Below are 18,384 nucleotides of genomic sequence, written 5' to 3' on the forward strand. Positions count from 1 at the left end.
CTGATGTTTTAATTTTATCTCTAATTTTAAGGGTGTTTTATTGTATGGAAACTTTAAATTTTTATGCAGTCTCATCTACTTGTCTTTTTCAATTAAGGTAACATTCTCTTGTAGTCTCTTTGAGAGCTTGGCAGGGTTTTCTTTTCTGTTTGTCATTGTGACGTGTAGTTCTGTACACGTAGGTGTGACACACCACAGCTAAGTGTGTAGAACTACACCTTGGGTGTATACCTAGAAGTGGAATTGCTGGGTAATATGGTAACTCTGTTTAAGTTTTTGAGGAACCACCAAATTGTTTTTCACAGCAGCTGAACCATTTTACATTACCACCAGCAATATACGAAGATTAAGGTTTCTCCACATCTTTGCCAACACTTTTTTCTTTTTCTTTTTTTAATTTAATAGCTGTCCTAGCAGGCATGAAGTTGTATCATCGTGGTTTTGATTTGCATTTCCTTGATGATTAGAGATGTCACGCCCCCTTTCATGTGCTTACTGGCCAGCTGTGTACCTTCTCTGGAGAAAAGGCTGTTCAGATCTTTTGCTCAGTTTTTAATTGGATTGTCTTTTTGTTGTTGGGTTGTAAGAAATTTTTTATATAATACGGATACCAGACCCTTATCAGATACGATTTGCAAAAATTTTCTCCTGTCCTTTGAGTTGTCTTTTCACGTTCTTAATAATGTCTTTTGATTTACAAAAGTTCCTAATTTTGATGAAGTCCAGTTCATGTGTTTTCCTTTTGTCACTCATGCTTTTGGTGTTGTATCTAAGAATCCATCGCCAAATCCCAGGTTATGAAGATTTAGTCCTTTTTTCTTCTTAAGAGTTTTGTGGTTTCAGCTTTTGTATTTAAGTCTTTGATCCATTTTGAGCCAGTTTTGTACGTGGTGTGAGGTAGGGGTCTGGTTTAACTTTTTCCGCATGTGGATGTCCATCACCGCCTGCTGAAGAAACTGCTCTTTCCCCCATTGAACAGTGTAGGCACCCTCATCAGAAGTCAGTTGGCCATGATTTACAGACACATCTCTGGACTCTGTCCTCTTCCATTGGTCTGTGTACTAGTATTACTACACTGTCCTAGATGACTGCTGGTTTTTGTAGTACATTTTGAAGCAGTAAGTTTGGGAAGTGTGAGTTCTCCAGCTTTTTCTTATTCAGCATTATTTTGACTATTCTGTCATTTGCAGTTCTATATGAATTTGAATATTGGCTTTTCAAATTCTACCAAAAAAAAACTTGGAATTTCAATAGGGATTGCATTGAATCTGTAGATCACTTTGGAGAATGTTGCCGTCTTAACAATAAGTAGTCTTCCAGTGCGTGAAAACGGGGTATCTAATTATTTAGGTGGTCTTTAATTTCTTTCAGCAATGTTTTCTAGTCTCAGTATACAAATCTTTCACCTCCAAATGTAACTAATTTATTCTCCACTGTATTTTATCCTCTAATTTTCTTTTCAGGCTGTTCCTTGCTGGTGTGTAGAAATACAACTGATTTCTGTGTGTTGATCTTGTACCCTGCAGCTTTACTGGGTTCGCTACATTCTTGTGTATGAGTTCTTTAATATTTTCTGTGTATGTAGAATTGTGTCATCTATGAGCAGAGATGGTTGTATTTCTTTTCCAAACTTGGTTTTTCTGAGTGCTTGGCTGGAACAGCAGTGTTGAGTAGTGGCAGTGAAAGCAGGCAGCTTTGTCTCATTCCTCCCCTGAGGGGAGCCTCGGTCTCTCACCGCTGAGTTAGGAAGTCAGCTGTGGGTTTCTCAGGGACACCCTTTGTCACGTTGAGAAAGTCCCAGCTTCCAGTGCTCTTATCAAGACAGTGTCGGGTACGTGACCTCTGACCACTTTGGTGTGTGGTTTCCTCCTTTTGTAGTTACTGAGTCATTTGTGGGGTTGGGCCGAGGGTTATGCTCTCTCCCCGGCATGGTTAATGACCACGTGAAAAGTTCATAGAGAGTGTGTTCTCGTAACAAGAGAGGAGCAGCAGTGGCCACCCCGTCCCCCACAGATGTGCACATCTGGCTGGGCAGCACCCCCTCCATGGGCCCAGGGTGACTGGTTCTCATCTGTCCCCTACTTTGTCTTAACAGCCTGATTCGGATTCCACCAAACACTCGACCCCATCGAACAGCTCCAACCCCAGCGGCCCACCGAGCCCCAACTCCCCCCACAGGAGCCAGCTCCCCCTCGAAGGCCTGGAGCAGCCGGCCTACGACGCCTGAAGCCACTGGCTCACCGCCACAGGGCTGGGGGGCTTCTCATGTCAGTGCCAAGACTGAGCTGACCCTCCAGTTTTGTCCAAGGAAATGTAGAATCGATTTGTAGATACGGAGATGAAAATTCTTTATTATAATAATGATCAGTTTTATGCCGCATTGTTTGTGGCGGTAGACCAGATCCCCTCATCTGCACAGCTGTGAGGCCACGCTGTTCCGTTTGCACATGAAGGACCGCCACACCGCCTCTCCTGCCCAGGACAGCTGAGGGGGCGCGTGGGGCCAGCCTCCTCTGCAGGAACCCGGTGGCCCAGCACCGCTCTGCTCAGGAAGCAGACAGCTCGGGACATGGCCTCGGTAACAAGTCTGCTCCCTGTTTCTGGAAACTGTTTCCTAGGCCCTTAGGAGAATAGTAGGAACCTGTATACCATTCCCTGTGTCACTAGAATTTTGAAGACAGAGGAAAGTGGAGGTTAGTTTGTGGCCTTTCTGTTCATTTAGCCATTACATAGTCAGATGCAGAAGCCCTTCTGCCAACCTTGTAGCCACGGACTGAGGCCCTTTTCGAGTGATGCCTGCCCTGCCCTGGGTCCCTCGTGTGTGTCAGTCCAGTCCTGGTCATAACCATGAAGTGTCACCAGTACTACTACTGTGAAGTCAGCTGTGCTGTTTCCCGCTCGCTTCTGCAGCTCTGCCTCCTGCCCTAAAACCAGTGAGCGCCGGGGTGCAGCTCGGCCCCGAGGCCTGCGGGCTGAGCAGCCAGGGCCCCGGGAGCCCAGCAGCGGGTGCCAGGACCCCCAGCCCTGCATGGAGCCCCAGGACTAGTGCCGTCTGGGTGGTGTAGACTCAGCGCCACACTCCCGCGCAGCGGCCCTGCTCTGCCCTGCCCTGCCCACAGCTTGTGTGAGTCGTCAGGTGGTGGCCTGTCCCTGTAAAGGCTTGTGATTTACTGGCCAACAGACACAGTTTGTCCTCGGCCCTGGAATAGGCTTCTCCCTGCTCTCCCACTGGCCACCGTTCTTGGCGACGCTGTTAAAGACATGCACTTGCCTTGAGCTGGCACTGAGTGATATGGGTGCCAGGCCTGCCTGTGCGTGTCATGCACCCAGCACCTGCCCGCCCTTGCCCCCGGGCCTTCTGCTGGGGCTGGCACCTGCTGGGGGTTCTGGTTTTTACTTTTTTAATGTAAGTCTGAGTCTTTGTAATTATTGAATCGTGAGAACATTTTTGAACAATTTACCTGTCAATAAAGCAGAAGACAGCAGTTTTAAAGTGCTCAGTGGTTTGGCTGTACATGACCACCTGTCACTCTATGTCTGTGCTCCCCCACCCCCCACCCCAGTGCCCTATGCTGGGAGCCCCTCCCTAAAAGGCAGTGAAGGAACCATCTTGCCTGTGGAAGCCATTCTTGATCCTTGCTTGGGGAGGGCAGCGGGTCAAGGTTAAGAGTGCCTGTGTCCACGTGACAGGATGTGACCTCCGGAGCCTGGACCTCTTACCTGTCTGCCGATGTCACAGTGGGGGCCTCCTGGAGACGCCCTGCCCCATGGTAGGCAGGGTCAGGTGTGGGCTCTTGACTGGAGAGAGGGGCCCCCAGGTGGCAGTAGCAGCCTGGCCAGGGGGTTGGGAGCTCAGCCCGAGGGCAGTGGGAGCCCTTGAGGACCAAGGATTAGGGCTGGCTGCCAGGCAGGGGATGCACCTGGGGTCCCAGTGCTGGGAGGGGGTGATGCGCCCATGAGCCCCGAGAGGCCCCATGAGGGAAGCTGTGCTGGAGGGACGTACACTGGCCCCTCAGTAGCCCCTGGGGGATAGGGTAAAGCTGGCCACCCCCAGGGAGGCTGGGCTGAGTGGATGGGGTGGCTACCCTGGGGGCTCTGGCCCCCATGGGAGGGAGCAGCCTGTGGTGGGCTACGCTACATTGTTTGCTCTGCCCCACCAGTAAGTTCTTGGTGAGATGAGGGCAGTGACAGCACCTGCCAAAGAGGTGGCATGAGGACACGCTAAGTGCAGAGAGCAGCCAGCGAGCGTCTGGCAGATGAGGCTGGTTCCGAGGCCAAAACAGCCCACGCCAGCGCCCAGCGTGCCCCAGCCCATCTCACTGTGGGCCTGTGGTCACAGCCGGGGGAGGAATGTAGCAAACTTTAGGTGCAGACACAATCCCCCACCTGTCCCTGGAAGGGGACCACACAAGGCACAGGCACAGCCTTTCAGGGACACTTGAGTGAAATCATGGCAGCTGGAAAACAAACGCGATTGGGCGAGTGCTGAGCGGCCATGTGGGGCAGTGGGCAGCCGGGCCTCAGGGTCAGAGGTGGGGTTGGTTCTTGCCCTCCCGCCCTGGGCTCCCACTTGATGTCTGCCCTGCCGTGAGGGGAGCACCTGTCAGGTCTGAAGCAGGTGCTCCAGGGTCAGCCGTCTTTTCAGTGAAACACTAGCTGTTGAAGCAGAATGAATGGTGGCCTTCACTCCATAGAAGGCTACACAGCACCAGGAGTAACATGGCAACACCCGCAACCGCATGCAGGATGCCGGCCCCAGAGCACGGCTTCCAGTGTCGAGAGCTTAAAAACCAGTAAACTAATCCACTACGCTAGAAGCCGGTAGAGTGGTTACCCTTGGGAGGGGGTGATGTTTCCAGGTGATGGTTACACAGAAGTGTCCCTCCCTGACAGTTCAGGCTGGGCACCTGTCAGCACAGTTTTACGCACACAAGTGTGGTTCACCATCCCTCTCCTGCCCCATCACATACCTACCTACCGAGTGTCCCACTCAGGGCTGCACAGCCCTGATGCCCACACCTAGATGGGAGCCATCCTCAGAAGCAGGAGGGCAAGGCCCAGCCTTGGAGTGATGGACACCTCCCCACCCCCCACCCAGCCCAGCAGGACACACCTGCCAGCGCTCTGACCAGCTCCACCACTGCGTGAGGGCAGCTCTCCCCTGCCCCCAGCCGAGGGGATAGACCTACTGTGTCCCTGGGACACCTCCCTGGGCAGTCCACACTACCCAGTCTGGTGGAAGTCCAGGTCCACCTGTCTGGCCCTGGCCAAGCCCCACACGGCCTGGCCTGAGCAGCTTTACAAGAGGTAGGGGAGCAGCCACCTCTCCACCCTCAGCTGGTGTCTCACCCGGCTATGCCTCTCCACACCACTCCTGCTGCAGTACCCCCCTTGCCTGCCAGGCTCCTCCAGCACAGGGGCAGGCCCCTCCTAGTTCCGGCCAGAAGCCTCTGGCTGCCCCACCCTACAGGTAGTCTCCAAGATCGCCGTCGGCAGGTGGCCAGGGGCCAGTGGGCAGGGGCTCTGAGGACCACCCCTCACCATCCGACCTGACCCTCCAGCTCCCACCAGGCAGGAGCAAAAGAGTAGCTAGTGTGTCCAGGGCTGACACAGGTGCAGGAAAGCCCTTTATTGGGCAAGGCCACCCTATCCTTGGCCAGCGGAGGAGGCGGGGGGAGCGGAGGGGGTGGGGATCCCGCAAGGCCCGCGGGACGGGCCGGTTACGCAGCTCAGGCCTCGGCCTCTGCTTCGTCGAACAGCGGATTAACGAAGTAGCTGCGGCTGGAGCTCCTGACGTCCGGCTGCGGGGCCGGGAGCTGCGGGGACGTAGTCAGGGAGCCCGGCCGCAGGGGAGCCACGAGCCACACGCCCCCGCCCCCCGTGCGCCTCCTCACCGCCTCCGCTGAGTCCATGTAGAACACCGGGTTGTGGAAGCCCAGGGGCGCCCCAGACGCCGCGGGAGCCGCCTCGCCGCGCCTCCTCCACCTGGGGGCAGGGACGCGCGTGAACCCTGCGTACCTGAGTCCCAGCCCCGCCCCCCCCGCGACCCGCCCCGCGCACCTGAGCCTCCCGGTGCTTTGCAGCAACAGCGCCCCCGCGAGCAGCGCCAGCAGCAATAGGAGCAGCGCGGCCACGCCGCCTGCCAGCCCCGGCGCGTACAGCACCGCCACCGGGCCGCCTCCGACGGACGCGCCCGACTCCCGGACAATTGCCGACAGAACCCCGAGAGCCTCGCCTGCAACGGAGGGTGTCGGCTCAGTCCCCTCGGGACGGGGTGGGACAGAGGTGGGGGGCTAGGGAGGGGGCGCCGCGGTTACCGTGCTCCGCGATGTCCGCTAAAAGGGCCCGGGCCAGCCGCCCCGCGCCTCCCGTCACGGGCCCGGTCTCCACCAGCACCACCTGGATGTCCGTGTCCGACTTCTCGCCTGCGCCCTCGCGGAGCCGGGGCTGGCGTGGCACCTTGGACACGGCCATTTGCAGCCCCTGGTACTGGGGCTAGAGAGGGGGACAGTTGGTCCGAGGACTCCAACCCTCGGACCAGCGAGGGTGAGGGGAGCGTTGGGGGCAGGGGAAAATGGTGGGCAGACGGAGAGTGGGCGCATCAATGAGAGGCGGAGTGGGGCCCCCGGGGTCCCTGCGGAGGAGAACGTCCCAGAAACGGGTTGCGGAGGCGATGGGGCCGGGGTGGGGACAAGGCCCCATTACCAGGGCCAGGAATGTGTGCAGTAGCCGCGCCCGGTACCGCTCTATGTCAAAGGTGGGGCCATGGGTCAGCGACACGATGGCTCCTGCAGCAGGATGGCAGGGGTCAGCGCCTTGGTCGGCCCGACAGAGTAACAGGCTGAAGGCGAGCCAGCCTAGCCAGGCCTTCCACTAGCAGGGGCCGGGCGGGGCGCTCACCACAGAGGTCGCAGCACTGCCCTTCAGGCCGGAGGGCGTCTTGGCAAGCGGCCTGGGGGCAGCGGCCGCCCAGGGGCTGGAGCAGTGCCGCGCAGATCCACGGCAGCACCTGGAAGCAGGGAAGCGAGGATGAGCGCGGAGGGCAAGTAGGCAGACAGCACCGAGACGACCATGCGCCCCAGGAGGCGAGCGGGCCAGAGACGGCGGGGCGGGGCGGGGCGGGGCGGGGCGGTCCCAGGCACAGTCCCGACCTCCGGCACAGAGCGGGGCCCAGCCCGCGTGGTCTCTCCGCCACCCCGCAGCCGACTGCTCTCACCTCGGCGTTGCCACAGACGCAGCCCGACGGATCGTCGCAGGCATCTGGGCCCACGCTCAGCGCGCCGAACCCGTGGAAGCGCAGGCGGCCGGCGCGAGACGCCAGGAAAGCAGCCAGGTCCTCGTCGCGGGTGAATGTCTGCAGATAGCCAGGTCACCGCGGGAGCCAGCCGAAGACGAGACAATATCTGAACGCCCGGAACCCACCAGGCCGCTCCGGGGAGCAGCACTGCCAGGCGAAGGCGCGGAGACGAGACCCATGCCCCGGCCCCGCCCCGCCCCGCCTAGGCGCGCCGGGCTCACCTGGCCCAGAGCCCGCACGCTGTAGACCCTCACGGTGCCGACTCCCGGGCCGAGGCCCACCCGGAAGGAGGCGTTGGACGGGAAGACGACGTCATCGTGGCGGCAGGGCACGCGCTCGGCGTCCACAGAGAAGAGACCACGCGCCGCGTCCCCCGTGCGCCACAGGTGAGGGTCGTGCCACGAGAAGCGGTCCGGGTCGAGGAAGAGCGCGGAGGCGCCTGAGCGAGCGCGGGACCCTGAGCTCCGCCCGGGACACGCCCTCCGACTAGGCCCCGCCCCCGCCCCAACCTGGACCTCGCCCTTCCCTCCAGGCCCCACCCACGAACGCGCCCCCTCTAAGCCCCGCCCCCGGCCCGGCCCCTTCACCTGTGCTACAGTCCAAGTTCGAGCTGGGGTCCTTGGCGCTGAATCCTGCTCCTGAGGCCAGGACGAGTTCCCCGTCCAGCGGCAGGAGCTGCGGGAAGCTCAAGCTTTGGCGGCGCCACGGGGGATCTGGGGCATCAGAGGGTCCCATCTGCACCACCCCCCACTCCCCTGTCCCTGGGGAGAAGAATCTAGACAGTGACCAGGGAGCAGGCGGCTGATGTCAGGGCTTGGGGGCACCTCTCCCTGGCTGAGGGCCAAATACGTCGGAGGGAGTGGAACCACAGGCCAGGAGCAAGAGCTAGCCCCGAGTTGGCAGCATGAGGAGTTTGGGGCAGGGTGACACTTGTCAGGGCCATTGCCCTCTCCCATCACCCCTGAAAAACTACAAGCCCAGGGTTCATGGTTTCCAGGAAGCCAGGCTGCTGGGGAGTCTGGAAACAGCCCTGAACCTGTGGAGGGGGGGCTACAACTGGGGAGAAGGGTGACACAGGTGGCAGGGAGGGCGATGGGGCCTTGAAATCACCCATCTCCCCTCCAGCTCAGGCAGCCCCTTCACCACAGAAGTGGGGCCACAGCCCAGGTCTCAAGTGTCAAAGGAAACAGGGCAGCAGAAGGCCAGGAGAGGGAGGACTGATGGGCCCCACTCTCCCCTCCCCTCTAAGCCCCAGGACCCCAGCCCTCTGCCTTTCCCCCTCAGGGGTTGGGGTTGGGAAGGAGGGCTGGGCCAGGGGAGTGACTCAGTGCTGGGGTCACAAGGGGTTCAAGAACTCCAGGGACATCTGTCTACCCAGGGCCCAGCCTTGTGTCCCAGCGTGCTCTTCAGTCTGTCCCCCAAGCATGGGGCCTGACCAAGAGGCCAACACTGGGAGGATTCAAGGTCACCAGCCAAGTGCCTCCACAGCTGAGAGTGCAACACTGTGACAGCGAGGCAAACTCATGGGCAGGTGCTGGGGGTATCCATGGGACAGACGGACATGACATGTCTCAGGAAGAGCTGAGAAGGTATTAGCAGTGGGAGGCACGAACAAGAATTCAGTTTCCAAAGGCATCAAAGGGGGAAATATAAATATATACGATAAGTGTAATCGTTGAAAGGAAGTTGACGTAAACACAAGGATTGAGCCGGCTGAAGAACAGCTGGTGGCCTGGGCGTTCCTGTGAAGGGATTCTCCTGAAGACAGCAGGAAAGGACTGAGAAGGAGAGAAGCCAGGAGAGATGGGAGCCTTGACACCCAAGCACCAGCATTCAGGTAAGGGATTGGGGAGAAAACATCTGAAAAAACTATGAAGATGAATTCTCCAGTTTGAAGAAAGCTGAGAAACCTCAGCCTGAAGGCACTGGGAGCCAAATGAGAAATAAGGAAAATCTCTGTTTATTGGCATCAAAGACAAAGAGGACGTTCTCAAAGCATCAGAGGGAAAGGACAGATCACCCAGGAAGAAGGAAAAAAATCAGGTTTCTCAGCCACAACAATGCATACAAATAGACAACAAAATAAGATAAAATATCTTTAAGCCTAAAAGACATCAGAATGATTGTCACACAAAGACCTACCCTGAAAACATGCTGGGAGAAAGTATGGAAAGAAATCTAGAAGCTAGGACGAGATATGGGAAGTGGTGTAATAAAATACTTTGGTGAAACGTATTGTGGTCTTTTAGTAAATGTTTAAAGTGAGGACTAAAATGTGGTGGGGGCAGGGGAGATGAACAGGGTACGGGCATATACTAAGCAACTTCCTTGTTCAAGGGAAGACCAAGATACTGACAAGTTTAAGAAATCAGTAGGACTGCTTAACTTGAAAACCTGGATGAAATATATCCATTTCTAGAAAATTTTTAAATATCAACATTGACACAGGAAGCAATGGAGAATTTGAATTGACCAATAAATATGGAAGAAGTTTGAAGGTTAGTCCAAGACCTCCAGTTACTCAAATCCCCAGTCCAAGTGTTTTTACAGGTGAGGTATATCAAACTCTCAAGGAAACACTAATTTCTTCTTATAGAAGTTGTTCTGGAAAACAAAAAAGAGTGAACATTGCCAGTCCATTTTTTGAGACCTGTGTAAACTTGATTCCAAACCCAAATGAAGGCCAGCACAAAAGAAGAAAGATTCTAGGCTCAATTAACTTATAAATGCAGATGCAAAAATCCTAGAAAAATACTAGCTGACTGAATTCAATGATGTATTTTAAAGATACATGGTGTTCATTAGGTTCATGTCCCAAGAATGCAGGAGAGAAGGGATGAAGAATGCGTGCGTCTCGGCTTCCTTGTAGCATATATGATGGTGTCCCAGCAGATGGCAGTGGAGAGAGTCTTGTATGACAGGGAAGTCAAGTGTCTTGAAGAAGTGGCACACTTTGACCTGTACCTGCAGGAAGGTGCCAGGAGGACATCAATCTTACAGGGACAGCTCAACCTAAAAAAACCTCATAAACAGGCTAAAGGAGGGAAAGGGAAATTATATCTCAATCGATGTAGAAAAAAACTGAAAGTTTCAACAGTCTATTTATGATTTGTTTAAGCTGCTAGCAAACTAGCAATAGATTAGAATGTCCACAATTAAATAAAGTTTATGTACCAAAACCCTACAGCAAACATTACACTTGATGGAGAAACTGACATGCCTTCTCTTTCATACTGGGAAAAAACAAGGACGCTTACTCTTGTCACTTTCGTTTAACATAGGGGTAGAGGGCTTGGACAATACTATAAAGAAAGAAAAAGAAATAGAAGGAGGACTGGAAGGGAAGAGAAACAACTGTCATTATTTACAAAAACAACCAACTAGAGAATATAATTCTTAAAAATAGAGCACTATTCACAATAGAAACCAAGCTATAAAATATTTATACATTAACCTATACTACAGAAGACCTCAACACGGACTGTTTTAAACCTCCAGTGTAAAGGGTTTTATGATCAATGACCTGAAGTATTTGGAGAGAACATCCATGTTCTTGAACGGATGACTTGATTATACAAATCTGTCCAGGGTTTTGGTGGTGGTGGTGGTGGTGGTGGTGTTGCCTGATAAACTTACTCTATAATTCTCTGCAACAATCAGATCCACAAAGAACTAGTCAACCTTGTAAGAGAAGAATGAAGAGAAAGAGTTACCCCCAGGAGATACTAAAACATCCCACAGAGCCACAAAGTGAGAATGGTGTAGTGATGGCAGAACAGGCAAAAAGATCAAAAGAGCTGAAGGAGCGCTCAGAGAGCCCGCCTACACCCAGGGCAGCTAATGAACGGTGACCACAGCGCCACAAAGCCAAGGGGCAGGGCTGGCAGTTTGCAGACGAACATTGGAAACTGGGCTCGTTTCCCAAAAGTAAGCTGGTTCCCTAGCTAGTGCCCCACTCAGGCGTGTGCACCTGATGGCAAAACTGACTTAATAGACATAATATATAGTTAATTATGGTTGTGACTAAGAAGCAGGGAAGAGATGCTTAAACAAAACACCAAAAACACAGCTCTAAGGCAACAGATTTTGCATTTGATAGATTAATAATAAGGATTTCTGTTCAGCAAAAGGCAATGCAGGGAAGTTCCACGGTGAGAAGACACTTGCAGTATCTCAACAATCATTGATAGGTAAAAAAACAGGAGATTCTCCCCAAACTAGCAAACTGGGCTAAGTGTGGAAATGGAAGGGGAGAGGGGATTCGGGAAGAGAAAAATCCCAGGGAGAGAAGTTCCAAACCTGAGGAATGCAAAATGAAGCACTGATGTCGCTGTGCCTGTTACTAGGGCGACATCTCAGCAGCCGGACAAGGCTGAGCGCGGGGACCCGCGTGCAGCAGGGATGGGAGGGGCTTCAAGCAGCCCTGGGTCCATTCGGCCTCTGTCAGCCAGGACTGGGCCATCGCCCTCCTGTCCCTGGGCCCCTGGGCCTTTACCACGAGAGTCGTCTAGGGGCTGACCCCGCAGCGCCGAGGAGAGGATGGGGAGGTGAGGAGGGCGCCCGAGCGGGGTCGTGCGCAGGGGCACAGGTGGGCGGAGGCGCTGGGACAGCGAAGAGGGCTCTGGTCTGGGCGGCTGGGCATGGGAAGAAAGGGGCAGAAGGAGGGACCCGATGAATGTGTGCACAATTAATTGGTTAATGTCTCTTTAAAGATCCCCAAGCTCTTCCAAAGGAGATCATCAAAGTAACGAAGTCGACCAGGAGGGACCCCCAAGTCCCAGCACCCCACCCCTAACTGACTCCTCTGCCCGCGGGTCGCCCCCAGCTCCAGGCTCCCGCTCCCTGCTCGCTCCGGGTCGCCGCCTGGTTGCTATGGTTACCAGGGCTGTGGGGGCGGGGCCACGGGATCCAGCTGCTGCGCCCCCACTCCCCGGCTCTGCCTCCTCCTCCTCCTTGCTCCCCACTCTGCACCTTAGTCTTTGGGTTGAACAAATGTGGGAAACGCGTCCCGAGTTCGGATCTGTGGGGACTGGGGATACCTTGCCCCACGCCCCCTTCCCAGGAAGGGCAGCTCGGACCGCGGGTGAGGGCTCGGGTCTCCTGCGCGGAACAGCTCTGCCCTACGCCCCGCCAAGCTCCCGAAACTAATGCTACTTTTGAAAACCATCAATTCTGAGCCAAGAGTCAAGAAAGGGGCTTCAGGCCGACCCCAGCGGGACCCACCAGCCCCACTCCGACAGGGTCGCGGCCACAGCCCCGCCTCACCATGTCCGAGATGCTGTGACCTTCTCGCACCAGGACTGACACCATCTGCAGGAAGAAGCGGCATCAGCGGGTGGACCCCCATTGGGCTCCGACCCCCTCTCCGGACCACCCGAGCCCCAGTAGGGGGCGCCAGGCACCTTGTCCGCGGGGAACTGGACGGCGGCGCCTGCGCACGGGGTTCGGTTCTGGCTCCAGTTGGTGGCGTCGTCGAAGTCAGTGTTGGGGACCCAGAGTTTGTAGGAGGCCCGTGTCAGCGCTGGGGAGGGGACGATTGCGTGCTCCCGGGCCTGGGGCATCCGCGATCCCACCCAGATGCCCCAGTGGCCCAGGGAGGACGACCTCCCCCAGATAGGCGCGGATGGGTTCCTCGCCGCCGCCTAGGCCCAGGCCCTCAGTGCTTCCTGCGTCGGACCAGAACCTGCGGGAGCCCGGCCCTGGCACTCTCTGAGGAACTCCTATTGGATCAGCAGAGCCCGCTCAAACGTGCCCTCTTCGCAGACGCCAGCCATGATCGACTTCTCGCCCGCCCCCATTTTGCCCCGCGCTGGAGCAGAGGACTCGGCTAGGCAAGGACGATGACAACCGAGGGACGGAGGTGAATGGGCAGCGGAGGCCTCGGCCCAGTAGAAGGGGCTGGGGGACGGCGGAGCCCGGCCAGACGGGCTCTGAATGGGCGCTGTGTCCTGAGGGAGCCGCGTGGGGCTTAAGAGAGAGGAACAGAGACGGGGCTGCAGTTTCTAAAGCTCGCGATCGAGCGTTGGGGGCGGGCCCCGAGGACACGCACCGGCCCCGGGTGCGACCAGCAGGGTCAGCGACTCCCTTCTCGGCGGGGAAACTGAGGCAGGCAGCCGGGCCCCGCAGCCTCCCGTGCGCAGTCGCTGCTGCGGGCGGGACTGCGGACGGTGCCCATTTCGCAGACAGACCAAGCGCCCAAGGGCAGGAGCTCGGCCCAGCGATCGGTCTGGCCCAGGCTCCTCGCCTCTCGCACCGAGGGTGGGACCTGGCGGCGTGCTCGGCCATTCGGGAGGCCAGGCCGGCTTTCGCACCCCCTCAAGCTCTCGCGGAGGGACCTTGGCCTCCTGGTGTGTCGGGCCCCAACAGTGCGCCCCGCCACTTACCGCAGAGCTGTAGCCACAGCAGGAGCAGGCCCAGCACGCCCATCTCGCCTGGGGTTAGGCGTCTTGGACCAGGAGACTTTGCCCCGCGGGGCCCACGTGATCGGGTGGGGCGGGGGTGGGGTAGGGGCCACCAAGGATGGTTACACATTTACCTCCAGACCCGCCTGCAATGACTCTTCGGCCCCTCCAGACGCCTGCTGTGCCACCATCCCTCTCACACTCTCAGCCTTCCAGGGTGCTCAGAGAAAGGGGCTTGTGGAGATGGAGCTGCCCAAAGAAACGGGGATGTTGGGGGCAGGCAGTAAACAACCTTTGGGCTCCTCCTGGCTTGGTCCCAGATGCGGCTGGGAATACACCCAGTGGGTCCACCTACTGGGGCTGGGAGTTCACTCTTCCAAGCAGGCCCTCCTGCCTCCTGGGCTGGAGGGTGTGGATAGTAATGGCTGAGGGTGCCTGGTGTAGCGTGTATGGAGGAATGGTGAATGGTTGACAGTGGGTGCATGGTGAGTGGGGGAGTGTATCTGTGCTGGTTAGTGGATGAATGAGGAATGGGAGATGGGAAGAGAATAAATGAATGGACGGGAATTAAGGGACAGTGGATGGAAAATGAGTGGTGGGTGATGGGATGACTGTTGGATGATGGATGGATGGATGTGTGGTGGCTGGATAGTGGATGCCAGATGGATTGAGGAGCGACGGTTGATGATGAGTAGACAGATGATGGGTGACAGGTGAATGGAGATAGTTGTTAGTGGGTAGTGGATGGATAAATGGACGGGTGGTGGATCATGGATGGTGGATAGATGGATAAAGAAGGGTAGACTGGAAGGATGGTTGATGGATGGTAGATGGTAGCTGGATGAAGAAGAATGGTGGAAAGGGTAGTCGGTGGAATGGTGATTGCATAAATGGATGGATGGTGACTGAAAGATAAATTGTAGATGTTAAATGGATGTGTATGATGGATGACTCGTTGAGATGGATGGTGGGTGAAAAAAGGTGGTGGATTTTGGATGGCAGATGGATGGAAATGGATGGGAAATGAGGATGAATGGTGGATGAATGGATTGATGGATAAATGAATGGCAAATGGGGTTTAGATGAACTGTGAATGGATGGTTACTAAGGAGGTGGTGGATGGATGTTTGAGAGTAGACATGATGACTGGATATAAATGGATGGATGGATGGATGGATGGATGGACAGGTGGACAGACTGAATGAGTACAGGACAGGTGAATAGATGGAGAAATGGTGGAGGGATGTGTTTGGGGTGTTTAATCAGAGAGATGGATGCTTGGCTCTGCATGATGCACACCGGGATGGATGGTGGTGAGTGAGTGGAGGATGGATTTGTTGGGGACAGAGTGGCAGAGGCTGAACGGGCAGGTAGATAGGTTGGGCATGGTAAACTGGATGATGGACAGTGGGCTTATGGGTGGTGGGGTGAATGGTGAGCTGATTATTAGGGGATGGGCTGGGAATCAATGGACACATGGATGGGGGAATCTGTGGGTGGTGGGAGACCAACAGATGGTGCATCATTGGTTATGGTTGATGGCAGGGGGAGGCCACTGGGTTCAGGATGACCCGGTGGCTGACAAGTGAATATGGAAGGATGGATGGAAGGGTAGATGATGGGGGAGAATGTTTAGATGGAGGACTGTGGGGGAAGGGGAACTACTCAGCACCTTCCTCCCTCCAGCTCACCCTGTCCTCTCCAGCATCCGCACCCATCCCTCACCTGCAGACCTCCCGTCATTAGCACGCCTCAGTCTGACTGGTCTCTTCTTCTCCCAGATACCAGGTATTTCATCCAAGGAGGATGGGGCCCATCACTGGGGGCACTCTCACTGCCTTACACCCTGGGTGGGAACAGCGACTTCCCTGACTGGGAAAAAGGGAGTGAGCACACCAGCTCGTTCCGCCCTTTAACCTGGGTGGGATCGGGGTACCTGTTCTCAGTGACTCAGCGGTGCCAGAGCTGCCTGGGATGGGGAAGGTGGGTCTGCCTTGTCCTGAGCTTGGCTTTGGCCACATGTAGGGCTGACAGGAAGCGCCATACTCCATAGCAGTCAAGGAAGGCTTCCTGGAAGAGATAGCATTAAAGCAGAGACGGGAAGGATGAGGTCCCAGCTGCAGCCACAGGCTGGGTTGACTGTGGCAGAACAGGAGGAGTAGCGGCTGGTCTGCTGTGGGCTATGGGAGTACCCATATCTCTGAAAGGGGAATCCTTGAACAGAGGAGGGTCCAGCGATCAGAGGGTGGCCCAGAGAGGAGCTCCCCCACCCCTCCTTCCCCACAACTCTCTGGAGACAGAGCCACCCCCCAGGTTAGTCCTCCAGCTCCCTCTCCTGCACTTTTGTCCCTGACTTGGGCAGGTCCCTGCACCTCTCTGGGCCTTAATGTCCCTCTGGAGGGACTGAGGCTCCAACATGCATGGCTCTATTCCTGGACAACATGGGGTGGGGGCAGTGGGAGCATGGAGGGCAGCCCCCCTCAGAATGGCTTCCCTTTACTCAGGTGTCTGCACAGTCACCTCCCCAGAGAAGGCACCTTGGCCACACACAACCTCACCATCAAATCTGCCACCACGTGCCCTGTGGGGCCCATGGGGCTTTTTTCACACTCCATGTACCACCTGGAACATAGGAGATGCTCCAAAAATATTCATGAGAGGAAGGGGTGGCTGACACTCCCCCCAGGCAGGCAGGTCACCTCCCAGGCCCTGCAGCTCACACAGCCTCTGCCAGCCAGGGCTCAGGGACTTGGACCTGGGCCCCACCTTTTGACCTGTGGCTTCCCTACCAACCTCCGGATTTCTCTTTGGGCCTTTCATTCATCCACACACTTGGTGCCAGGCCTGCAGCGGGGCTGGGAGTACAGCCTCCTGGGTTTGAGGTTGGATGGGGAGACGGATGCTGGACACACGATGCTCCCTGGTTCTGGCCGGACTCTGTAGAAGCATGAAGCATTCAGGGAAGGCTGGAGCGTGCTGGGAGGGTGTGCAGGAGCCCTTAAGGCAAGATGGCCAGGGCAGGCCTCTGGGAGGAGGTGACACTCCACTGAGACCTGGGAAATCTACAGTAAGAGGAAATAGCAGGTGCAAAGGCCCTGAAGCAGGAGCATGAGCAAGGCTTCAAGGAGGGTGAGAAGACCACATGCGTAAGGTGAGGTTGGGGCAGTGCTAAGGCCATGCTGGTGCTGGAGGCTGGGTTTCACGTGTGTGAGAGGGAGCCCAGGAAGATGTGGGCTGGGGGGCTCGTCACCTGGCTTGGCCAGGGCTGAGCGGGCCACCCATCAGCACGGGGGGTCAGGTGGGCACCTCTGGTTGTCCAGCATGGGTGTGGACAGGCTAGGGTGCAGGTTTGGATGCTGTAAGGCTCCACAATTCTCTCAGCCTGTTTCATCCTTCACCTGCAAAGCCAGCTGGCGGTGGCCCTCCCAGGGCAGCAGGACGAGGAAGATGCTCTGCCCCAGGACACTCCACCCCTTTTCCGTCTGCAGACGATGGGACAGGAGGACAGCAGTGGGGTGCTGACCTGGGAGCTGCCCCGAGCAGGTCGCTAAACCCCCCACCTTGGGGAGGCTTCTCGCGAGGGTCTACTCGGGCCTGCACTGTCCCACCTGCCCTCTCCTGCCCTCCTCGGTGGGAGGTTTAATTTGTCGCCTGCCCCTTTGTACCAAGGAGAACTTCGTTGGGGGAACTTCACAGGCCTCTGGGTTTAGAAGAGCCACAGTGGAGTCACGGATGCTGTCTGGTGCTCCAAACCCTTGCTGTCACCCTCGGGACTGGCTGGGCCAGGACCAGCGAGTGGACGAGGCTCAGGCCACATGAGGGCAAAGTTTGAGGGCTGCCCACAGTGGGGCTGGGCCATATGTATCAACAAGGTGCCCAAGCCCCAAACTCCACGGGGGGTGGGAGCCTTCTGGAGCCCAGGGCCTTGGCCACCATGTGGTCCCTCACTCCCAGGGCACCTGTCCCTGGTTGGAGGCCTCTCAGCTGAATGACCTGAAGCCAGGTCCGGGACCCGGCCATCCTGCTAGCTGGCCGAGGTCCCCACAAGGTGTTTACCTCTAGGTGTGTGGCCACCACTGGCTGAGCACATGCCCCCGCCATCCACAGAGCACTTTTCCCCTGGCATCATGCCACCCCAAGACTGCCTGGGCGCACAGGCTGATGTCAAACCCAGGGACCTGGCCGGGGGCTCTGCCTACAGCTTCTGACACCCCACGTGGGGCCAGCCTTCTCCTGGCCCTCAGCTCCAAGCCGTGTCCCCTGGGCCTGGCGGGGACAAGTGGCTCATGGGTGTCCGAGCTCTGCCTCGTCAAGGCCTCACCTAGAGTCCAGGGTCACCTGGGAGCAAGGATAGAGCCTGCGGGCTCGAGGTCACTCAGAGCTTCCCCAACCTCTAACTTCTGCCCTAGTGGCCCAGGCCCAGGACGAGGCCTCGGGGGCTGAAGCGCTCCAGGGACGCAGGCCCGCCGCTCCTCTGCAGGGTCGAGGCGCTTCTCCTGTCCGGCCTGGGTTGTCCTGGTGGTGGTGGTGGTGATGGAGGTCGCTGGTGTGGGATTTAGATTGAATGGATGTGCATCTTCAGGAAGCTGGAAACATGGCCCGTGTGGTCCCAGCACCGCCACATGCGCAGATCCGAGCACCACCGCAAACGGGCCACGCAGGAGAAAGTAGAGCGCAGGGCGGGCT

General features: G+C 56.8%; 2 protein-coding genes across 5 annotated transcripts in view; one reads left to right on the top strand and one right to left on the bottom strand.

Annotated features, from left to right (window-relative positions):
- CDC42BPB (CDC42 binding protein kinase beta) overlaps positions 1 to 3,485 on the top strand; it is a 92,318-nt gene extending 88,833 nt beyond the window's left edge. Inside the window, exon 37 of the mRNA XM_074364973.1 lies at positions 2,096 to 3,485. Within this exon, the coding sequence (XP_074221074.1) occupies positions 2,096 to 2,227 (132 nt within the window). The 3' untranslated portion in view covers positions 2,228 to 3,485. The remainder of the gene's footprint in view (positions 1 to 2,095) is intronic.
- A 2,129-nt stretch (positions 3,486 to 5,614) lies between these two features.
- Positions 5,615 to 13,812, bottom strand: AMN (amnion associated transmembrane protein). 4 transcript variants are annotated; one of them, XM_074364981.1, is made up of 12 exons: positions 13,681 to 13,811; positions 12,700 to 12,818; positions 12,563 to 12,607; positions 7,885 to 7,972; positions 7,519 to 7,736; positions 7,217 to 7,354; positions 6,901 to 7,009; positions 6,706 to 6,788; positions 6,318 to 6,495; positions 6,061 to 6,235; positions 5,895 to 5,985; positions 5,615 to 5,816 (listed from the first exon to the last, which is right to left on the bottom strand). In XM_074364981.1, the coding sequence occupies exons 1-12, from the start codon at positions 13,721 to 13,723 to the stop codon at positions 5,730 to 5,732; spliced, it is 1,374 nt and encodes a 457-aa protein (XP_074221082.1). In that variant the 5' UTR covers positions 13,724 to 13,811; the 3' UTR covers positions 5,615 to 5,729. The 4 variants fall into 4 exon arrangements, with proteins under 4 accessions (XP_074221082.1, XP_074221084.1, XP_074221081.1 ...); XM_074364983.1 differs by lacking the exon at positions 6,706 to 6,788; XM_074364980.1 differs by having other exon boundaries at positions 5,615 to 5,985.
- Between the last annotated feature and the right edge of the window lie 4,572 nt (positions 13,813 to 18,384).

The sequence above is a fragment of the Camelus bactrianus genome, chromosome 6 (assembly GCF_048773025.1).
Source record: "Camelus bactrianus isolate YW-2024 breed Bactrian camel chromosome 6, ASM4877302v1, whole genome shotgun sequence".
In the NCBI taxonomy this organism is placed as follows: Eukaryota; Metazoa; Chordata; class Mammalia; order Artiodactyla; family Camelidae; genus Camelus; species Camelus bactrianus.